Genomic DNA, 21,497 nt, shown 5'->3' with positions numbered 1-21,497 from the left:
ATTGCATTGAATCTATAGATTGCTTTGGGTAGTAGAGTCATTTTCACAATGTTGATTCTTCCAATCCAAGAACATGGTATATCTCTCCATCTATTTGTATCATCTTTAATTTCTTTCATCAGTGTGTTATAATTTTCTGCATACAGGTCTTTTGTCTCCTTAGGTAGGTTTATTCCTAGATATTTTATTCTTTTTGTTGCAATGGTAAATGGGAGTGTTTTCTTGATTTCACTTTCAGATTTTTCATCCTTAGTATATAGGAATGCCAGAGATTTCTGTGCATTAATTTTGTATCCTGCTACTTTACCAAATTCATTGATTAGCTCTAGTCGTTTTCTGGTAGCATCTTTAGGATTCTCTATGGATAGTATCATGTCATCTGCAAACAGTGACAGCTTTACTTCTTCTTTTCCGATTTGGATTACTTTTATTTCCTTTTCTTCTCTGATTGCTGTGGCTAAAACTTCCAAAACTATGTTGAATAAGAGTGGTGAGAAGGGCAACCTTGTCTTGTTCCTGATCTTTCAGTTTTTCACCATTGAGGATGATGTTTGCTGTGGGCTTGTCATATATGGCCTTTATTATGTTGAGGAAAGTTCCCTCTATGCCTACTTTCTGCAGGGTTTTTATCATAAATGGGTGTTTTTATCATAAATGGGTGTTTACCATAAATGGGTGTTGAATTTTGTCAAAAGCGCTTTCTCTGCATCTATTGAGATGATCATATGGTTTTTCTCCTTCAATTTGTTAATATGGTGTATCATCACATTGATAGATTTGCGTATATTGAAGAATCCTTACATTCCTGGAATAAACCCCACTTGATCATGGTGCCCACTTGATCATGGTGTATGATCCTTTTAATGTGCTGTTGGATTCTGTTTGCTAGTATTTTGTTGAGGATTTTTGCATCTATGTTCATCAGTGATATTGGCCTGTAGTTTTCTTTCTTTGTAACATCCTTGTCTGGTTTTGGTATCAAGGTGATGGTGGCCTCGTAGAAGGAATTTGGGAGTGTTCGTCCCTCTGCTATATTTTGGAAGAGTTTTAGAAGGGTAGGTGTTAGCTCTTCTGTAAATGTTCGATAGAATTCGCCTGAGAAGCCATCTGGTCCTGGGCTTTTGTTTGTTGGAAGATTTTTAATCACAGTTTCAATTTCAGTGCTTGTGATTGGTCTGTTCATATTTTCTATTTCTTCCTGATTCAGTCTTGGCAGGTTGTGCATTTCTAAGAATTTGTCCATTTCTTCCAGATTGTCCATTTTATTGGCATAGAGTTGCTTGTAGTAATCTCTCATGATCTTTTGTATTTCTGCAGTGTCAGTTGTTACTTCTCCTTTTTCATTTCTAACTCTATTGATTTGAGTCTTCTCCCTTTTTTTCTTGATGAGTCTGGCTAATGGTTTATCAATTTTGTTTATCTTCTCAAAGGACCAGCTTTTAGTTTTATTGATCTTTGCTATTGTTTCCTTCATTTCTTTTTCATTTATTTCTGATCTGATTTTTATGATTTCTTTCCTTCTGCTAGCTTTGGGGTTTTTTTGTTCTTCTTTCTCTAATTGCTTGAGGTGCAAGGTTAGGTTGTTTATTCGAGATGTTTCCTGCTTCTTAAGGTGGGCTTGTATTGCTATAAACTTCCCCCTTAGAACTGCTTTTGCTGCATCCCATAGGTTTTGGGTCGTTGTGTCTCCATTGTCATTTGTTTCTAGGTATTTTTTTATTTCCTAGGTATTTTTTTATTTCCTCTTTGATTTCTTCAGTGATCACCTCATTATTAAGTAGTGTATTGTTTAGCCTCCATGTGTTTGTATTTTTTACAGATCTTTTCCTGTAATTGATATCTAGTCTCATGGCGTTGTGGTCAGAAAAGATACTTGATACAATTTCAATTTTCTTAAATTTACCAAGGCTTGATTTGTGACCCAAGATATGATCTATCCTGGAGAATGTTCCATGAGAACTTGAGAAAAATGTGTATTCTGTCATTTTTGGATGGAGTGTCCTATAAATATCAATTAAGTCCATCTTGTTTAATGTATCATTTAAAGCTTGTGTTTCCTTATTTATTTTCATTTTGGATGATCTGTCCATGGGTCTATGTTGGGTGCATAAATATTTACAATTGTTATATCTTCTTCTTGGATTGATCCCTTGATCATTATGTAGTGTCCTTCTTTGTCTCTTAATAGTCCTTATTTTAAAGTCTATTTTGTCTGATATGAGAATTGCTACTCCAGCTTTCTTTTGGTTTCCATTTGCATGGAATATCTTTTTCCATCCCCTTACTTTCAGTCTGTATGTTTCTCTAGGTCTGAAGTGGGTCTCTTGTAGACAGCATATATAAGGGTCTTGTTTTTGTATCCATTCAGCCAATCTGTGTCTTTTGGTGGGAGCATGTAGTCCATTTACATTTAAGGTAATTATCGATATGTATGTTTCTATTCCCATTTTCTAAATTGTTTTGGGTTCGTTATTATAGGTCTTTTCCTTCTCTTGTGTTTCTTGTCTAGAGAAGTTCCTTTAGCATTTGTTGTAAAGCTGGTTTGGTGGTGCTGAACTCTCTCAGCTTCTGCTTGTAAAGGTTTTAATTTTTCCATCAAATCTGAATGAGATCCTTGCTGGGTAGAGTAGTCTTGGTTGCAGGTTTTTCTCCTTCATCACTTTCAGTATGTCCTGCCACTCCCTTCTGGCTTGTAGGGTTTCTGCTGAGAGATCAGCTGTTAACCTTATGGGGATTCCCTTGTGTGTTATTTGTTGTTTTTCCCTTGCTGCTTTTAATATGCTTTCTTTGTATTTAATTTTTGACAGTTTGATTAATATGTGTCTTGGCGTATTTATCCTTGTATTTATCCTGTATGGGACTCTCTGTGCTTCCTGGATTGATTAACTATTTCCTTTCCCATATTAGGGAAGTTTTCAACTATAATCTCTTCAAATATTTTCTCAGTCCCTTTCTTTTTCTCTTCTTCTTCTGGAACCCCTGTAATTCTAATGTTGGTGCGTTTAATGTTGTCCCAGAGGTCTCTGAGACTGTCCTCAGTTCTTTTCATTCTTTTTTCTTTATTCTGCTCTGCAGTAGTTATTTCCACTATTTTATCTTCCAGGTCACTTATCTGTTCTTCTGCCTCAGTTATTCTGCTATTGATCCCATCTAGAGTACTTTTAATTTCATTTATTGTGTTGTTCATTGTTGCTTGTTTCATCTTTATTTCTTCTAGGTCCTTGTTAACTGTTTCTTGCATTTTGTCCATTCTATTTCCAAGATTTCGGATCATCCTTACTATCATTATTCTGAATTCTTTTTCAGGTAGACTGCCTATTTCCTCTTCATTTGTTAGGTCTGGTGCATTTTTATCTTGCTCCTTTATGTGCTGTGTATTTTTCTGTCTTCTCATTTTGCTTATCTTACTGTGTTTGGGGTCTCCTTTTTGCAGGCTGCAGGTTCGTAGTTCCCGCTGTTTTTGATGTCTGTCTCCAGTGGCTAAGGTTGGTTCAGTGGGTTGTGTAGGCTTCCTGGTGGAGGGGACTAGTGCCTGTGTTGTGGTGGATGAGGCTGGATCTTGTCTCTCTAGTGGGCAGGTCCACGTCTGGTGGTGTGTTTTGGGGTGTCTGTGGCCTTATTATGATTTTAGGCAGGCTCTCTGCTAATGGGTGGGGTTGTGTTCCTGTTTTGCTAGTTGTTTGGCATAGGTTGTCCAGCATTGTGGCTTGCTGGTCGTTGAGTGAAGCTGGGTGCTGGTGTTAAGATGGAGGTCTCTGGGAGATTTTCGCCATTTGATATTATGTGGAGCTGGGAGGTCTCTTGTTGACCAGTGTCCTGACGTTGGCTCTCCTACCTCAGAGGCAGAGCCCTGACTCCTGGCTGGAGCACCGAGAGCCTTTCATCCACACGGCTCAGAATAAAAGGGAGAAAAAGTAGAGAGAATTAGTAGAAGTATGAGGAAAGAAAGAAGGAAAGGAGGGAAGGAAGGAAGAAAGAAAGAAAAAGAAAGAAGCAAAGAAGGAAAGAAGGCAAGAAGGAAAGAAAGGAGGGAGGGAGGAAGGAAGGAGGGAAAGAAGGAAAAAAGAAAGAAGATACAGTAGAAATAAAATAAAGTATAATAAAGTTATTGAATTAAAAAATATTTAGAAAAGAAAAAGTGACGGATAGAACCTTAGGACAAATGTTGGAAGCAAAGCTATACAGACAAAATCTTACACAGAAGCGTACACATACACCCTCACAAAAAGAGGTAAAGGGGGAAAAAATCATAAATCTTGCCCTCAGAGACCACCTCCTCAATTTGGGATGATTCGTTGTCTAAAGGAGGGAGGGAGGGAGGGAAGGAAGGAAGGGAGGGAGGGAGGGAGGAAGGAGAGAAAGAAAGAAAGTAAAGTATAATAAAGTTATTAAAATTAATTATTAAGAAAAAATTTTTTAAAAAACCATGGACGGATAGAGCCCTAGGACAAATGGTGGAAGCAAGACTATACAGACAAGATCTCACACAGAAGCATACACATACACATTCACAAAAAGAGGAAAAGGGAAAAAAATCATAGATCTTGCTCCTAAAGTCCACTTCCTTAATTTGGGATGATTCGTTGTCTATTCAGGTATTCCACAGATGCAGGGTATATCAAGTTGATTGTGGAGCTTTAATCCGCTGCTTCTGAGGCTGCTGGGAGAGATTTCCCTTTCTCTCCTTTGTTCTCACAGCTCACAGGGGCTCAGCTTTGGATTTGGCCCTGCCTCTGCGTGTAGGTCGCTGGAGGGCGTCTGTTTTTTGCTCAGACAGGACGGGGTTAAAGGAGCCGCTGACTCGGGGGCTCTGGCGCACTCAGGCCGGGGTGGGGGGGCATTGCGTGTGGGGCGGGCCTGCGGCGGCAGAGGCCGGTGTGACGTTGCACCAGCCTGAGGCCCGCCGTGTGTTCTCCCGGGGAGGTTGTCCCTGGATCCCGGGAACCTGGCAGTGGCGGGCTGCACAGGCTCCGCGGAAAAGGGATGTGGAGAGTGACCTGTGCTCGCACAGAGGCCCCTTGGTGGCGGCAGCAGCAGCCTTAGCGTCTCCCGCCCGTCTCTGGGGTCCGCGCTTTTAGCCGCAGCTCGCACCCGTCTCTGGGGTTCGCGCTTTTAGCCACTGCTCGCGCCCGTCTCTGGAGTTCCTTTAAGCCGCGCTCTTAATCTCCTCTCCTCGAGCACCAGGAAACAAAGAGGGAAGAAAAAGTCTCTTGCCTCTTCGGCAGGGGCAGACTTTTCCCCGAACTCCGTCCCGGCTAGCCGTGGTGCACTAACCCCTTCAGGCTATGTTCAAGCCGCCAACCCCAGTCCTCTCCCTGCGCTCCGTCCGAAACCGAAACCCGAGCCTCAGCTCGCAGCCCCGTCCGCCCCGGCGGGTGAGCAGACAAGCCTCTCGGGCTGGTGAGTGCCGGTCAGCACCGATCCTCTGTGCGGGAATCTTCCCGCTTTGCCCTCCGCACCCGTTGCTGTGCACTCCTCCGCGGCTTCGAAGCTCCCCCCTCCGCCTCCCACAGTCTCCGCCCGCAAAGGGGCTTCCTAGTGTGTGGAAACTTTTCCTCCTTCATAGCTCCCTCCCACTGGTGCAGGTGCCGTCCCTATTCGTTTGTCTCTGTTTTTTCTTTTTTTCTTTTGCCCTACCCAGGTACGTGGGGAGTTTCTTGCCTTTTGGGAGGTCTGAGGTCTTCTGCCAGCCTTCAGTAGGTGTTCTGTAGGAGTTGTTCCACGTGTAGATGTATTTCTGATGTATCTGTGGGGAGGAAGGTGATCTCCGCGTCTTACTCTTTCGCCATCTTCAAGGTCCCCCCTGCATTGGGTCTTCGTTGCTGCACGCGGGCTTTCTCTAGTTGGGGCGAGCGGGGGCTGCTCTTTGTTGTGGTGCGTGGGCTTCTCATTGTGGTGGCTTCTCTTGTTGTGGAGCATGGGCTCTAGGTGCATGGGCTTCAGTAGTTGTGGCACACAGGCTCAGTAGTTGTGGCTTATGGGCTCTAGAGCACAGGCTCAGTAGTTGTGGCGCATGGGCTTAGTTGTTCCGTGGCATGTGGGATCTTCCAGGACCAGAGCTTGAACGCACGTCCCCTGAATTGGCAGGCAGATTCTTAACCACTGCGCCACCAGGGAAGTCCTTAACTTTGTAAAGGTTTTTAACCTACGTGCCTATGAAAAGAATGTGGATTCTGCTATTCTTGGAGTTTTCTGTTAATGTCAGTGAGATCCATTTGATAGATTGTTCAGTTTTTCTATATTCTTACTGATTTTTTGGTCTACTAGTTCTATTGTAAGAGGAGAGTTGAAGTCTCCAGCTACAATTGTGGATTTGTCTTTTTCTCCTTTCATGTATTTTGAAGGTTTGCTGTTAAGTAGCTAAGTATCTAGGATTGTTACATTTTTTGGCATATATACTTTTTATTTTTCCATAATGTTCCTCTTTATCCCTGGGAATCCTCTTTGCTCTGGAAGTCTACTTTCTCTGATATTAACATAAAGCCACTCCAGCTTTCTTTTGATTAGTGTTTGTATGGTATGTCTTTCTCCATCCTTTTACTTTTAACCTACGTTTATCATATTTGAAGTACATTTTCTGTAGACAGCATAAAATTTAGATTTAGACCTACAATCTTATTGTTAACTGTTCACTCTATTTTTCCTTCCTATTTTTCCTCTTTTTTGCATTCTTCTGTGTTATTTGGACGTTTTTTAGTATTGTTTTTAATTTATTGTCATTTCAACTATCAGTGTTTTTAGTGGTTGCTCGAGGGCAGTAGTTCTCATTGGGGGTTGTGGTGGTGGTGATTTTGTCCCCCAGGGCACATTTGGCAGTATCTGGAGACTTCTTTGGTTGTTACAGCTGGGCGGTTGGGGGGATGCTACAAGCATCTAGTGGGTAGAAGCCAGGATTCTGATAAGTATCCTACAGTGTACAGAACAGTAGCACTCCAACAAAGAATTATCTGGCCCGAATTAATAGTGTTAAAACTGAGAAACTCTTTTCTAGATACCATAATGTATTTCCTTGCACTAGAGCTAGAGCTGGGTTTCAACACAGCCCAAAACTTCCAGGTTTTGGGCCGTGTTGAAACCAAACTTGAGGGGCTGCCAGAGAGGCAAATAATGGTAAACTCACCACTGGTTCAGTGATACTTCAAATTCGTGTCTTCTTCCTCCTGCCACTTTTCATTTTTCAGAGTCCTCAGGTAGTTGCCCATGCATTATGTTCATTTTACGGCTGTCTTCAACAGGAGAGATAGAATGGCATGTACCTAGTCTATCTTGTCCAGTTTTTCTATTGGGCGTCATGTCTTTTCTTTTTGGATTTCAGGAGTTCATCATTTATTATAGATTTTAACCCCTAGTCTGTTTATATCATTTTAAATATCTCCTACTTTTCTCATCTGTTAACTCTGTCTTTAGTGTCCATAGTTGAACAGCAAACCCTTATTTTGTTGTTGTTGATTTACAATGCTCTGTTAATTTCTACTATACAGCAAAGTGATTCAGTTTTACATATATATATATATATATATATATATATATAGTTTTTCATATTCTTTTGCATTATGGTGTATCACAGGATATTGAATATAGTTCCCTGTGCTATACAGTAGGATCTTGTTGTTTATGAAAACCTTAATTTTAATGTAATGATATCCATTGGTTTGTTTTGGCCTTGTGTTTTCTTTTTTGGGAATTTGCTTAAGAAATCATTCCTCACCTAAGGTCTTAGAGTCTCCTATATTTTTTTTTCTATGATTTTAGACTTTAACCTTTCCCATTTGAGTCGTCTGTCCTCGTGGAGTTCACTTTATATATACTAAGTGATATGAACCCAACTTTCTCTAAATAGTGGGTCAGTTTTTCCAATGTCATTCACAAAAAAACTATTTTCTTCAATGATTTATCAAAGAAAGCATTTATCAAACCAAGTTCCCATATATATGTGATGTAGTCTGTTCTTAAATCAGTTTCACATTTTTTTACTCTTATGGCTTTGTAGTATATCTTAAATATATTTGGTAGAGTGAATCTCCAATCTTTATTCTTTTCACATTTTTAAGCTCTTTATGGATCTTCATTCTTCTATAACAGTTTTAGAATGAGTTTATCAAAATGCTAGAATTTTAGTTGGAATTGCATTAAATATATAATTTGTAGATAATTAAATCTTAATAATATTAAATTATTCCATTATGAACATGTTGTTTCTTTACTCATTGAGGTCTCTCGTGTTCTTTGTAACAGTTTTTAAAATAAGCTCTTTAAAAATCATAGGCATTTTTTCTTGGTTAATTCCTAGACTGTTTTAGTGTTTGTCAATAAATACTGGGAGTGGGTAACATTTCTTTTATTCTTAGTATTGCTGGTATAGAAGAATAATTACTCTTTTTGTCTAGAAGCCCTGCCAACTTTTCAAAACTGAGATGGGGAGGGTGCCTGGGTTACGTAATATAAAATATGGTCACCTAATTTTGTCCCTTCAACATGGCCTGGCATTGGAAAGTTTCCTTAAAAGGTGATATGTGTAGGTAGACATGCTAAAATATGTCTTGTACAATCTTCTTACCCTCTTACTTATAACATCTCAATGTAAGCCAGTGTCATAGAATGATTAATTATGATAGGAACAATAATGGGGTTAATTTTGATTGGGAAGCTATAATTAAATAGGATTTTAACTCACTCTGTAAGGTTAAGACTTTCATAAGGTGGAACAGTAGGATTTCAGGCTAGGGAAAGAGCAAATCAAAGATCCAGAGACATAAAAATGTCTTCAGTTGTGTGATATCCTTCCTTTTCCCCTCTACTGTGAGCATATCCCTCCATAATATTCCTTTACAATTGATATTGGACTATATACTACATTTTAGGCCCCTCCTGCATGTCACTTTATAGATCTTAACTTTTTCCATTAATGGCCTGGTTGTTGGCTCTGTTCTACAGTATTATTTCAAGTTCCTTAATTATTTCTGAAGTGTATTATTTTTTTTTTTTTTTGCGGTACGTGGGCCTCTCACTGTTGTGGCCTCTCCCGTTGCGGAGCACAGGCTCCAGACGCGCAGGCTCAGTGGCCATGGCTCACAGGCCCAGCCGCTCCGTGGCATGTGGGATCTTCCCGGACCGGGGCACAAACCTGCGTCCCCTGCATCAGCAGGCGGACTCTCAACCACTGCGCCACCAGGGAAGCCCAACAAGTATATTATTTTTCTATACACTTTGCCTCATCACTAAATTTTCTGGAGCTCTAAAGAAATTTTTGAATGGTACTTTTTAATTTTTAAATGTACAAAAGGGGAAGAAATATAAAAGGAGATTTAAAGGAAAGGAGTTTATATTTTGAAAGATGAATCTTAGGCTCATTTTTTGCATATAGGTAAACCTGATAAATAGCTGTGATACCTATATTTGATTTACCTTAAAAAAATTTTTTTTTAAAAAAACAGATCATATCTGAAGATATTGGTGAATTACAGAAGAATCAAACTACAACTATGGCCAAAATTGCACAATACAAGAGGAAACTCATGGACCTTTCCCATAGAACCTTACAGGTAGTAATTTGGACTTTTTTCCAACATTTATAAGACTTGTATACATGATGGAAATGCTAAATATGGATTTTTACAATAGAAAAAAACAGACTAAAAGGAAATAACAATAATAGTCTGAAACTGAAAGTACCAAACTTTCTCATTAAAACCTGGAAGTTGGAGGAGAGATCTTACAGGACTGGGTGAAGGACGTGAAAATATCCTAAAATTAGCATTTTATTGAGAGGGTGGGGGGAAAGCAGTGAAAAAAAAATCATCGTGGTGCAAGAAAAGTATGCATCAGATCATTAATATCTGGTTTTCATAAAAATAGTAGAAAAATACAGTTTTGATTTTGAGTGCTAGAAAAGGGAGTGTAACTGTTAATGAATGAAAAACAATAGAACTTGCAAATTAACAAGAGGAAGTAAAAGAATGAACAGCAACAAAAGTTGAAATTATCATGAAAACAAACATTATATAGCAGAATCAATGGGATACAGCAAAAGCTGCACTCAGAGGACAATTTATAACCTTAAAAAAATCTTCATTTTTAAAAGTACAGATGCAAAAAGTAAAGAACTTAGTACTGATCTTAAGTTAGAAAAATACTATCGATAAGCCAACAGAAACCAATAAGAGAGAAATAAAGATAAAGTGAAATAAATTTTAAAAATTAATCATAATAGAAAGATTAAATGGAAAAGCTGTTTCTTTGAAAAAACCATTAAGGGACTTCGCTGGTGGCCCAGTGGCTAAGACTTCCACGCTCCCAATGCAGGGGGCCTGGGTTTGATCCCTGGTCAGGGAACTATATCCTGTATGCTGCAGCTGTGGGTTCGCATGCTGCAACTAAAGATCCTGCACGCTGCAACTAAAAGATTCTGCATGCTGCAACTAAGACCTGGCACAGCCAAATAAATAAATAGTTTAAGAAGAAAAAAAGACCATTAAAATGGCAAAACATGAGTCTGAAGAAGGAATAAAAGACTCATCTCATGAGCCTGAAGAAGGTAAAGAAAAATTAGAAGTGAGAAAGGAGACATTATCACAGATATACACAAGAGAATAAGAAAATACTGCAATGGAATTCACAGCAGTAAACTGAGAAGTTAGAGAAAACAGATGATTTTCTAGCAAAATTGATCTACAGAGAAAAATCTTAAATAGACAAATACCATAGAAGCAATTGGGAAAGTTATTAAAGATCAACCATGGAAAAAGCACCAAGGTCAGATAGTGTCATTGCTGAATTTTGTCTAACCATTAAAGAGCTAATTCCAAAGTTACTTTATTTCAGACAAAATGAAAAATATGGATTTTTTTAAACAGTTTGAGATATAATTCATATACCATACAATTCACCTATTTAATGTAATTCAGTGATTTTTAGTATATTCATAGTTTTGTACAACCATCACCACAGTCAGTTTTAGAACATTTTTATCACTCTAAAAACAAACTCCATACCCATTAGCAGCAACTCCCCATTTCATCCCAAACCCCCCCAGCCCTAGGCAACCACTTTCTGTTTGTATGGATTTGCCTCTTTTGGACACTTCATATAAATGAAATCATATGGTATGTGGTAGTTTTTGACTGGCTTTCTCTCACATAGCATAATATTTTCAAGGTTCATTCATGTTGTAGCATGTAATAGCACTTCATTCCTTTTTATTGATGAATAATATTTCATTGTATGACTATACAACATTTTAATTTATTCATCAATTGATAAACATTTTGGTTGTTTCCACTTTTTGGCTAGTATGAATAATGTTGCTATTAACGCTTGTGTACAAGTATTTGTGTGGATTTATGCTTTTGTTTCTCTTGGATGCATAAACCTAGGATAAGAATTGCTTGGTCATGCGGTAACTCTTATGTTCAACTTTTTGAAGAACTACCAAATTGTTTCTCAGAGCAGTGGCAGCATTTTACATCTGTTTTTAGTACCCCAAGACAAAAATTTATAAAGCAGATAATTCTAGTAGAGATGCAAATTATGCTAAGCAAAAGAAGCCAGACTGAAAGGCTACATGTGGTATGATTCCATTTATATGATTCATGCAAAAGGTACAACTGGAGGTGGGTAACAGATCAGTAGTTGCTAGGAGCAGGAGGTAAGGGAGAGGAGGCTACAGGAGGCAGGAGGGAACTTTTTGGGGTGATGGAAATGTTCTGTATCTTGACTGTGGTGATGGGAACTTGTGTTTGTCCAAATACATAGAACTGTCCACCTAAAAAGGGTCAATTTTGTTGTATGTGGATTATACCTCAATAAATCTGACCAAAGAAAACAAATGCAGAAATTCTAAATGAAATATAAGTGAAGAGAATCCAGCTATTTATCAAATTCTAAAGGAATATACTTTGAGTAAGGTTTATTTCAGGAATGGAGGGTTGGTTTTATAACAGGATATCTGTCAACATAATTTATCATAGCAACACATGGAAAATATATGTTTTCATAAATGTAATGAGCAGGGTAGTTAACTAGTATAAAGATTGAAAAGAGATCATCTCTTTTCGCTGATGACATGATTGTATATCTAGAAAACCCAAGGAAATAAACTATAGAATTAATGTGGCAAGATGGCTCAGTATGAGGTAAATGTACAAAAATCAGTGTTTCTTTATACTATTAATGGAAATAGGAAAATAGTTCATTCACTATTATGAAAAAACTGTAAAATACTTAGGAATAAATTTGAGGAAAATATACAATCTGAATTAAGGTTTTCACAAATAGACAGATAAACCATATTCTTGGATGAGAAGACAATATCTACTTTATAAAATTTAAAAATGAATTACAACTTTAAAAAAATTGAAATCTTTCAGTTCATAAATAATTGTTTTGAGAATAGCTGCTGGGGGGAACAAAAAAGATAGTGAAGGGGACTTGCCTTATCCAATTTTAGAACCTATTTAAAGCTCTTGTAATCAAATCAATATGGGATTGGTGTAGGATTGGATGTAAAGATCCATAGAAAAGAATAGACAATCCAGAAATAGACGCACATGTATCTTAATATGACAGAGGTGGTATTTCAATTCAGTGGGTTTATTTAATAAGTAATGCTAGAGTAACTGGCTATCCATCTGGAAAATAAAATTAGACAACTGTATCACACCATATACAAAAATAAGGGGTATTAAAGACTCAACTCTAAGAAATTTATGAGGCTGCACGTACAACCTAGGGACTGGAGAGACTTTTAGCTTCTTAGAAAGCCAGAAACTGTAAAACAAAACTGACTATGTAAGAATTAGAAAATTTTGTATAGTAAAAGGTAACAGAAGCCATTTGTCAATAGTAAAGTGATTTCAGAAAAAGAAAAATCTGAATTTGCAAACAGCACTGATTTCAGTTGTAGTGTTTGTATTATACAGAGATCCTATAATTTGACCTAAAAAACCCCAAGTGAAATACGGGCAAAGAATGTATAAAGGCAGTTCACAGAAGAACAGATGCAAAGTAGTTCTTAACCATTAAAAGATGGTCCTTTAACATTCAAGGGGGGAATTCCCTGGTGGTCCAGTGGTTATAACTCTGTGCTTCCACTGCAGGGGGTCCAGGTTTGATCCCTGGTCGGGGAACTAACATCCTGCTAGCCGATCCCACAGGCCAAGTGGCGCGGCCAAAAAAAAAAAAAAAAAAAAAAAAATACATTCAAGGGAATGTAGGTTTTTAAAAAAATTTGCATGATCTCTTTAATACTCATCAGGAGGATCTTCGGGAAAGCAATCTAGCAGCTTCTAAAGATTGAACACACACACTTTTAAACCCAGCAATCTCATTCCTGGGGGTCTATACCAGTAAATAAAGATATATATACAAAAATGTTTATTACAGCATTGTTCATAGTGTCAAGACTAGAAATAAAATATATGCCCCTCAAGAACACTTGAGTTTATTAATAATGCATGAAAATTATGTAGTCATTAAAAGAAACAATGTAACTTGCCTAATAAAAATGGGCAAACATAATTCAAATCTTGAACTGTTAATGATTCTATTGTTAGTGTATTCAGCTAATTTCTTTCAACAATTGATGTGTAATAAAATTACTTGCATAACTGAAAAGAGATGATTCTATCGTTGTTGGTGGCTTTTCTTTGTATAGGTCCTCATCAAACAGGAAATTCAGAGGAAGAGTGGGTATGCCATCCAAGCTGATGAAGAGCAGTTGCGAGTTCAGCTAGATACAATTCAGTGTGAACTAAATGCCCCTACTCAGTTTAAGGTAAGCACTTATAAGACCATAAAGCTAGAATCTGTTTCAGGTGTATCTGCAGAGAAATGTTACTTGGTCTTCAAAAAGAGGAATTTTGTATACTTGTTTTTTATTAAGTATTTGTTCTTTTTAATCAAAACTTCGTTTCTAATGTAGACTCTTAATCATGATGTTTTGGGCTTGTATTAGTGTTTCAAGTAATGTACAAAGGGAGAATTGGCACCTTTAATTAGAGTAGTACCTATCCTTTTAAAATAAAACATTCTCTTTTAGAAATGTTGTGAGCAGTTGTAATTCACCTCAGTATTTTTATTTATTTATTTATTTATTTGGTTGTGCCGGGTCTTAGTTGTGGCAGACGGGCTCCTTAGTTGCAGCTTGCTGGCTCCTTAGTTGCAGCAGGCGGGCTCCTTAGTTGTGGCATGCAAACTCTTATTTGCGGCATGCATGTGGGATCTAGTTCCCTGACCAGGGATTGAACCCGGGCCCCCTGCATTGGGAGTGCCGAGTCCTATCCACCGTGACACCAGGGAAGTCCCTCAACTCTGTATTATTTTTAGGGCCGACTGAATGAACTGATGTCCCAGATCAGGATGCAGAATCATTTTGGAGCAGTCAAATCTGAAGAAAGATATTACATAGATGCAGATCTGTTACGAGAAATCAAGCAGGTACGTGTTGCACTAGAGTCACCTTTTAAAAAGGTGAATTCACCCCTTGACATCCATTAGGATGGCTATTATCCAAAAAAAAAAAAAAAAAAAAAAAACCCAGAAAATAACAAGGGTTTAGAGGATGTGAAGAAAATGGAACCCTCATGCACTGCTAGCAGCAATGTAAAAATGGTGCATGCATCCACTGTGAAAAATGGTTCCTCAAAATATTAAACATAGAATTACAATATAGTCCAGCAATTCTGCTTCTGGGTGCATACCTAAAAGAATTGAGTGTAGGGACTCAAACAAACAGATGATTTGTATAGCCATGTTCATAGAAGCGTTATTCACAGTAGCCAAAGTGGGAGCAATCCAAGTGTCCATAGGTGGATGAATAAACAAAATATGGCATATATACAATGGAATATTAGCCTTAAAAAGGAAGGAAATTCTCACACGCACACACTACATGGGTGAATTTTGAAGACATTATGTGAAATAAGCCAGTTTAAGAGGACAAAAGTTGTATGATTCCACTTATATGGGGTACCTAGAGTAGTCCAATTCATAGAGGGTAGAATGGTAGTTGCCAGGGGCTGAGGGGAAGGGGAATGGGGAGCTAGTGTTTAATGGGTACAGAATTTCAGTTTGAGAAGATGAAAAAGTTCAACAGATAGATGGTAGTGATTGTTGCACAACATGATTTACTCAGTGCTGCTGGACTGGACATAAAGTGGTTAAAATGGACATGATATGTATATTTTCCCACCAAAAGAAAGTTAATCGTTCTCTTCCCCTGTCCCCCACATCGATGAATTCTGAGGTAATACAGACAACCGAAGTACCCTAGACCCTGCTGCCGTGTGTGGGCAGCGGCAGCAGCACCTGGGGGGTCGTTAGAAATGCAGACGCTCAGTCCGTACTCTAGACTCCGAAAGCTACATTTTTCAAGATCACAGAGTGATTTGTATGTGCAAAGTCTGAGAAGTAACTGCTCTATATCACATATTCCCAACTTACATGATGCCACATATCAATTATAAATATGTAGAGTTACTGATCCTGTCAGCCCTCAGGGGACCTGGGTGTAGGCTGGGGTAGCCGAAACCTCCAACCACTTGTCTACGGCTCACTTTCTATGAAGTTGGGACGTACTGCTCTAGCTTAGTTTCGTTAGTATAAATATAGATCGGTTTAATAAAAGCTATCCAGCCATCAGCTGTGTCTAAAAAAATATATTAAGATGGTAAACTTTGTGGAACCTATTAGGTAGGATTAATTGGCGTGGCAGGTTGGTATGACCCTGAGGATTTTAGGTAGTTATAAATGTCATCAACAGATATTGCCGTTATATGCAACTAAAAATTAGTTTGGCTTCTGGATCTCGAGAAGTATACATACACTTGATTATATTCATATTTACAATAAAATTAACTGAGAAAGATTCCAGCATCTTGGAATAAAGAACTATATAAAAGAGTTTATGCAGTAAAATTGGGAATAATATAAACACCTACCTAAGATGATGAAAAGTGGTATATTGTTTTGGAATTGAAGCATCATGGCTCATTACCTGTATCTCAGTTTCTTTATCTGTAGAGAAGAGGTAATAATGGTACTCCCAAAGTGTGTGCTCAAAGGGATTTTAAATGAGTTAATACCCATGAAACTCTTCAAGCTGCCTTAACATCTGGGAAGGACTCTTTAAAATGCTAGCAATTGTAGTTATATCACTATTATCATCAGTTTGTACTTCAAAACATGGAAATCCTCAGTTTTCAGAATGATTGTTTTGCTAGTCATCTATATTTGAGTACCTTCTTGCATTATTTTAATATACCTTTGTTTTTTATCAAAGGTTGATAAAAGGAACCTTTAAAACTCTGCATCTTTTGTAAAATTTCTGTTACAGATATTGTTCATTGTATATTTGATTTTATTGCTTTTTACAGTAGTATTTTACTGTATTTAAAAGTATTAGCAAAACATATAGTACAAGTGTTTAAACATGCAGATAATGAGAGCAGCCACTAAGTGCTGTGTTGCTGGTAAAATAGTGAAAAATAGCCTTTTTCCTGTGAGTAGCGTGCAGTTTAATAAATACATTGATATTTTTTAAATTCCTTCTAGCATTTGAAACAACAACAGGAAGGCCTTAGCCACTTGATTAGCATCATAAAAGATGACTTAGAAGATATCAAGTTGGTAGAACATGGATTGAATGAAACCATCCACATCAGAGGTGGTGTCTTCAGTTGACAGTTCACAAACTTGTGTTAAAGGTTTGTGAAATACATTTTCTTGTTATATCAGACCTTCCTTAAGAATGAAACTGACCACGTGGAGGGGAAAAGAAAGAAAACAATCCTCTCTCCTGACTTGGTTTTTGAGAAGGTTCCTGACAAATTATTATTCATCAAATCTGAAATAACTGTCACATCACTGCTCTTCAGAGATAGCCTTTGAAAGATTTACATCTAAAAGCTGTAATTACTTTAAAAAAGAAGTACATAATTACCAAAAATATTTCCTATTGTATATTTTTACAACAGCATTCTTCTTAAAAATAATCATTGTTTAATGATTATTCTCCATTGAGCCTGTACTCTGCTCTCCATAGCAAGTAAATAGGAAATGTCTACTTTGCACATAACAAACTGTATAATTACTTGGCTGTTGGAGATTTGTACTTCAGAATGTAAATGTATGTCAGTTTTTATATTTGTGAATTCATCTGTGGGAGGAGTAAAGAAAATCCAAGAGTATTTAATGATTAATGTGGTTTTCTTTTCATTCTATAAAGATTTGAAAATATATTTTTATATTATTTTACTTATTTGGAATTTACAGAACACACCTAAGCAATTAGGATATAACAAAATTACATTTTATCATTTTTACAACTTTTTTTAAACCTTTTTATTTCTAAAAAAGATGAAAAGTTATAAATAAATTCTTGATTATAATTACTTTCATATAATTCTGTCTGGTGCTTTATTTGGCTCTGGGAGAATGGCCATTCATGTCCACACAAATACTAAATCATAATCACAGCTCAAGAATTTCAGTTTTAACCTGGCTTTAAGTCTGACTTTACCCTCTAAGGAAAGTATATCAGTACTGATATATTTTGACTAGGGTACAGCAAATAAAAATTACTTCCTATATCATCCAGGATAAAGAATTCTCTAATACATCATTAGTATCTGAAAACACTGGAAAATGTGAATTAGACATGATAATGTACAATAGTGATTCTTTAACAACTAGATAATTTTAAACAATTTTTCTGACTACAAACTGCACACCTGGGCTGCATCATTTTGGCCCCTCTTGGAATGCTTTAACTCTGCATTTCTGCGTAATGCTTTGTCTTATGATGAGAGGTGTTAAAAGAAACAGCCCCATGAACCGTGCCACTGTGTTTATTATGAGGATGGCAAGGAGTAAGGAGTGTGATGCACCGTACATCCAGAGGCCTCCCTCTGAGATCCCACTGAAGGAATCTGTCAGGATGCAGACTAGCTAGCTAACAGTTGTGTAGGAGACACAAACAAGGTTCACGGGGCTGTTTCTTATAACACCTCTCATCTTTCTCATCCATGTAGCCGAATGTGGAAGGAGTTTGCCCCTCTGCACACCCGCTCACTGTAGGAAGAGCTGGTGATCTAATAGATGAGACCTGTTACTCATTGAGCCACATTCTCTGTTGGGCAGATGGCTAATCATGCATAGCATGCTTACTTCTCTAGCCTTTCATTTTTTGTCCTCTCGTATGTTAGGTTTCTAATTTCACAAGCCCTAGATAGGGCGCGGGGTCTGCCTTTTAAAGACAGGCCCAGTTAGCCTCCTAAGTTTTGATCCTGCTGGTGACTACATGCGTAAGGCAAGGCCTGTGGTCCTTGTTCATGTAGCTGGTTAGATAACTGGACTTGGTCTGTACCTGAGTTGTGTTCCAAGCAACTGATAACCAAGTTCTAGATTTGGGTGGAAATGAGAAGAAAAGACCAACCTTGGCCTCTGGACTAAGTTGTGTTCTCCAGCACAATTTATAGACGTTCTGTGAACTGGTTCTTGTGGTAAGTCCACTCAAAATTCTGAACATGAAGAGAGGTAAATGGTAGAATTAAAGCACACTGAACCCCTAACAAACACCTAGTTGAGCTTTCATGTAGTTTTTCTGAATCTCTGAAAGTGGCCTTAAGTCCTTTTTTGAAACACTGGCAGTGTAAACAAGTGTCAGTTACCAAAGCCCATGCCTAAATCAATTACTTTTCAACCACCACAATACCTGGGGTAAAAGACTACTGTACTGTACTCATTTTCCTTGCTTATTGAGCCCACATATTCATTCAGTACTGTCTGCCTTCCTGGGTTAACATGAGGTTCAAGTTAGGGACTACGTATGTGAAATACTTGGTAAACTGTTGTGTTTATAACAATATAAGGTGTTCATACATAGAAGGAAAATGAAGAGACTGAAAGAATACACTATTTGAATAGAAGTCAAAGTTTGATCCTTTAAAGATAAGTAGAACACCTTTAAATTCTAATTAGGAATTAAATTCAGGTTAACCATTAGCATTACTGACATTTTAATATCTAGCAATTCTACTGAAATTATAGCTAATAATTTTAAAGTCTTATTGAATTAAATCAAAAGTATACAGTTTTTTGCAATCGTAAGATTAATATAGAAATAAGTGAAAAATGAATTCTGTGACATCTGGGTCAGCTACCTGAATTTGTTAATTACATTAATATGTAATTCTCATTTTATCGAATGACTTTGGCCAACAAGTGAAAAATACATCACTCCTTTTGATGATTTCTGTGGGATGCCTGTAGCATATTTCAAGTAATAAAGAATGTATCAAAAAGCTAGTCTGTCTTGAAACTTGTTTACCTTGAAATTATCAGAATCTCAGTGTTTGAAAGTATTGAAGCACAAACATCTCTGTACCGTTCTGTACTAAAGCACTCGAGTCTAATAAATAAATAAATCAGCGCCCCCGCCCCCCAAAAATTAAAAAGAATGTATCAGACTACAGAGCAACAGAGATTTAGAGCAGAAACACTGATTAAAATGATGAATGTCCCAAACGGTGGAAGGAGCATTTTGCCAGATGATGCGGAGGTATGGATTTTGGGACCTGGAACTGGACCTGGAGCTGGAGCTGTTAATGAGAAGACATAGTCATTGACACATGTCATTTTTAGTATCAAGTTTCATCCACCTACACCATATATCCTGAATATGTGAACATCCAGGTTGAGTTTTACATGAAGTAATTCTAACCAGGACAACTTTAAAATAAGTATAGTTCATTACAGATTTGGGGCTATATTTTCATATATATCATCAGGGTGTGCTGATCTAGGTTTTATCTAAGATTTCACAGGCTTTTTAGTATCTACGTAGACAAGGTAGTTTTTTTGTTCAAGTTCTCTAGAATTTCTTGGCAATTTAAAATTTTCATTTTCTGTATATGCAAGATGAAGTTAAATTCTGTGTCTTTTCTATTTCAAGATAGTATATTTCATATGCATATTCTACCAATATACAGTGTAATATTTTACAGTGTAAAAAATTGCATTTTTTAAACAGCCCTGCAAGCTGATAAAAAAATTTTTTTCCCTCTATACATAAAACACTACTCTGGAGAAAACTGCTTCCCTTTCACCTGAACTAGTGGAGAGAGGTACAGTGGAGTCCAGCCATCTCAGGATGGTCTGTTTCACACTGCCCTTAACTCAGATATCTGACTTCTGGCTGTGTTTTGGTTTAGACTGTACAAGGGAAGACTGATTGGAAATATCCAAATGGGATCACCACTCACATAAGTGAAACCAAGAGAAATAACTAGTAAATGTTATAAAAACCTTCAACTCATAAATTTACTTGCCATGATTATAAACGTGCAGTTCTATGTATACAGATGGGGAAAATGGACAAGCAGATGCACTCATGCATTAGTTTGTTACTAGAGAGCAGTGGTTCTCAAGGGGGCTGCATTGCCCCCTAAAGCAGTTTGGAAATTTGTCAGAGTATATTTTTGATTGTCACGGCACTGGGGTGGAAGTAGAGGGCCAGTATCCTGCAGTGCTCTCGACAGTCTTGCACAAGGAAAAATCGACCCACTTGCACATAAATTTCAAATGCACTGCTAGACATATATATGTTAAAAACCTATTTATAATGCTCAAACCCAGAACCTAAGTTTTACATATATGCAAAATATTTTGGGGTAGTTTTAATAAACACTGGTTTCTATTCTAGTGCCCCTGGTATTTCTTCACTTTCATTTTCTTATATTTGTAAAGAATAGCTTCCAGTCCTCTCTCTTAAATCCAGATTTCTCTGTGTAAATAAATACAATCTACTTCATGACATCTAGAATAATCTAGGCATTTACATATTGAAATGTATACAATTTTGTTATATAGTTAGGACATTATATTGATTTTCTTATGGTGCAAGTGGGACTTATTTATGAATCTTATTTCAGGATACCTTTATAAAATATTTGTTCTAAAAAGAGAGAATTGGGTTGCAGGGTTGAGAACCATTGCTCGAAAAAGTACAGTCTATATACATAGTTGAAAATGAGTGCTTAAGAAGCAAAATCAAGTTGCCCCCCCCCCATTTGCACATACAAGCATTTGGATATGACATTATACGTTATATATGATGCTTTAAACTCTTGAGATTTTGTTCCTTTTATTGAGAGAAAATAAATTTCTCAGTTTTTCTGTATTGCAGAAACAGACATTTATCAACTAAGGAAATGAGATATTTCTTACCAGGACTGTCGATATCTTGACTTTTGTCTTCTAAAATATAAACAGATTTTGAGTTAACTGCATTGTACACAGATGTATCCCAAAGAGAAAAATGTGATTAAATGATTAAGCTAATTTGGTTATCTCTGCGTGTGGGACTGAGGGGCAGGGCATTAGTTTTAGAGGTATAGGTGGGACTGGGGGAAGGGTTCAGTGTTTAAACATTTGCATGCTTTGAAATTTTTTACCGTGTGTGTGTGTGTGTGTGTGTGTGTGTGTGTGTGTGTGTGTGTGTG

The 21,497-nt window shown here is 37.4% G+C and overlaps 2 protein-coding genes across 3 annotated transcripts in view; one reads left to right on the top strand and one right to left on the bottom strand.

Annotated features, from left to right (window-relative positions):
• The window catches only part of NUP54 (nucleoporin 54), a 37,857-nt gene extending 20,466 nt beyond the window's left edge, over positions 1-17,391 (top strand). The window contains exons 9-12 of one of the 2 annotated variants that reach the window (XM_027087472.1): positions 9,435-9,542; positions 13,652-13,771; positions 14,323-14,433; positions 16,549-17,391. In XM_027087472.1, coding sequence (XP_026943273.1) covers positions 9,435-9,542; positions 13,652-13,771; positions 14,323-14,433; positions 16,549-16,677 — 468 coding nt within the window. In that variant the 3' untranslated portion in view covers positions 16,678-17,391. The remainder of the gene's footprint in view (positions 1-9,434; positions 9,543-13,651; positions 13,772-14,322; positions 14,434-16,548) is intronic. The other variant, XM_027087473.1, reaches the window with a different exon arrangement.
• Positions 17,392-18,050: 659 nt separating this feature from the next.
• Positions 18,051-21,497, bottom strand: part of ART3 (ADP-ribosyltransferase 3 (inactive)) — a 35,987-nt gene continuing 32,540 nt past the window's right edge. The window contains exons 10-11 of the mRNA XM_027087474.1: positions 21,223-21,252; positions 18,051-19,595 (exon numbers count right to left, since the gene is read on the bottom strand). Of these exons, the coding sequence (XP_026943275.1) occupies positions 19,459-19,595; positions 21,223-21,252 (167 nt within the window). The 3' untranslated portion in view covers positions 18,051-19,458. The remainder of the gene's footprint in view (positions 19,596-21,222; positions 21,253-21,497) is intronic.

The sequence above is a fragment of the Aethalodelphis obliquidens genome, unplaced genomic scaffold (genome assembly GCF_003676395.1).
Source record: "Aethalodelphis obliquidens isolate GAN/ISIS:26980383/991018 unplaced genomic scaffold, ASM367639v1 scaffold59, whole genome shotgun sequence".
Classification (NCBI taxonomy): Eukaryota; Metazoa; Chordata; class Mammalia; order Artiodactyla; family Delphinidae; genus Aethalodelphis; species Aethalodelphis obliquidens.
This window is presented reverse-complemented; position numbering and strand designations above follow the sequence as displayed.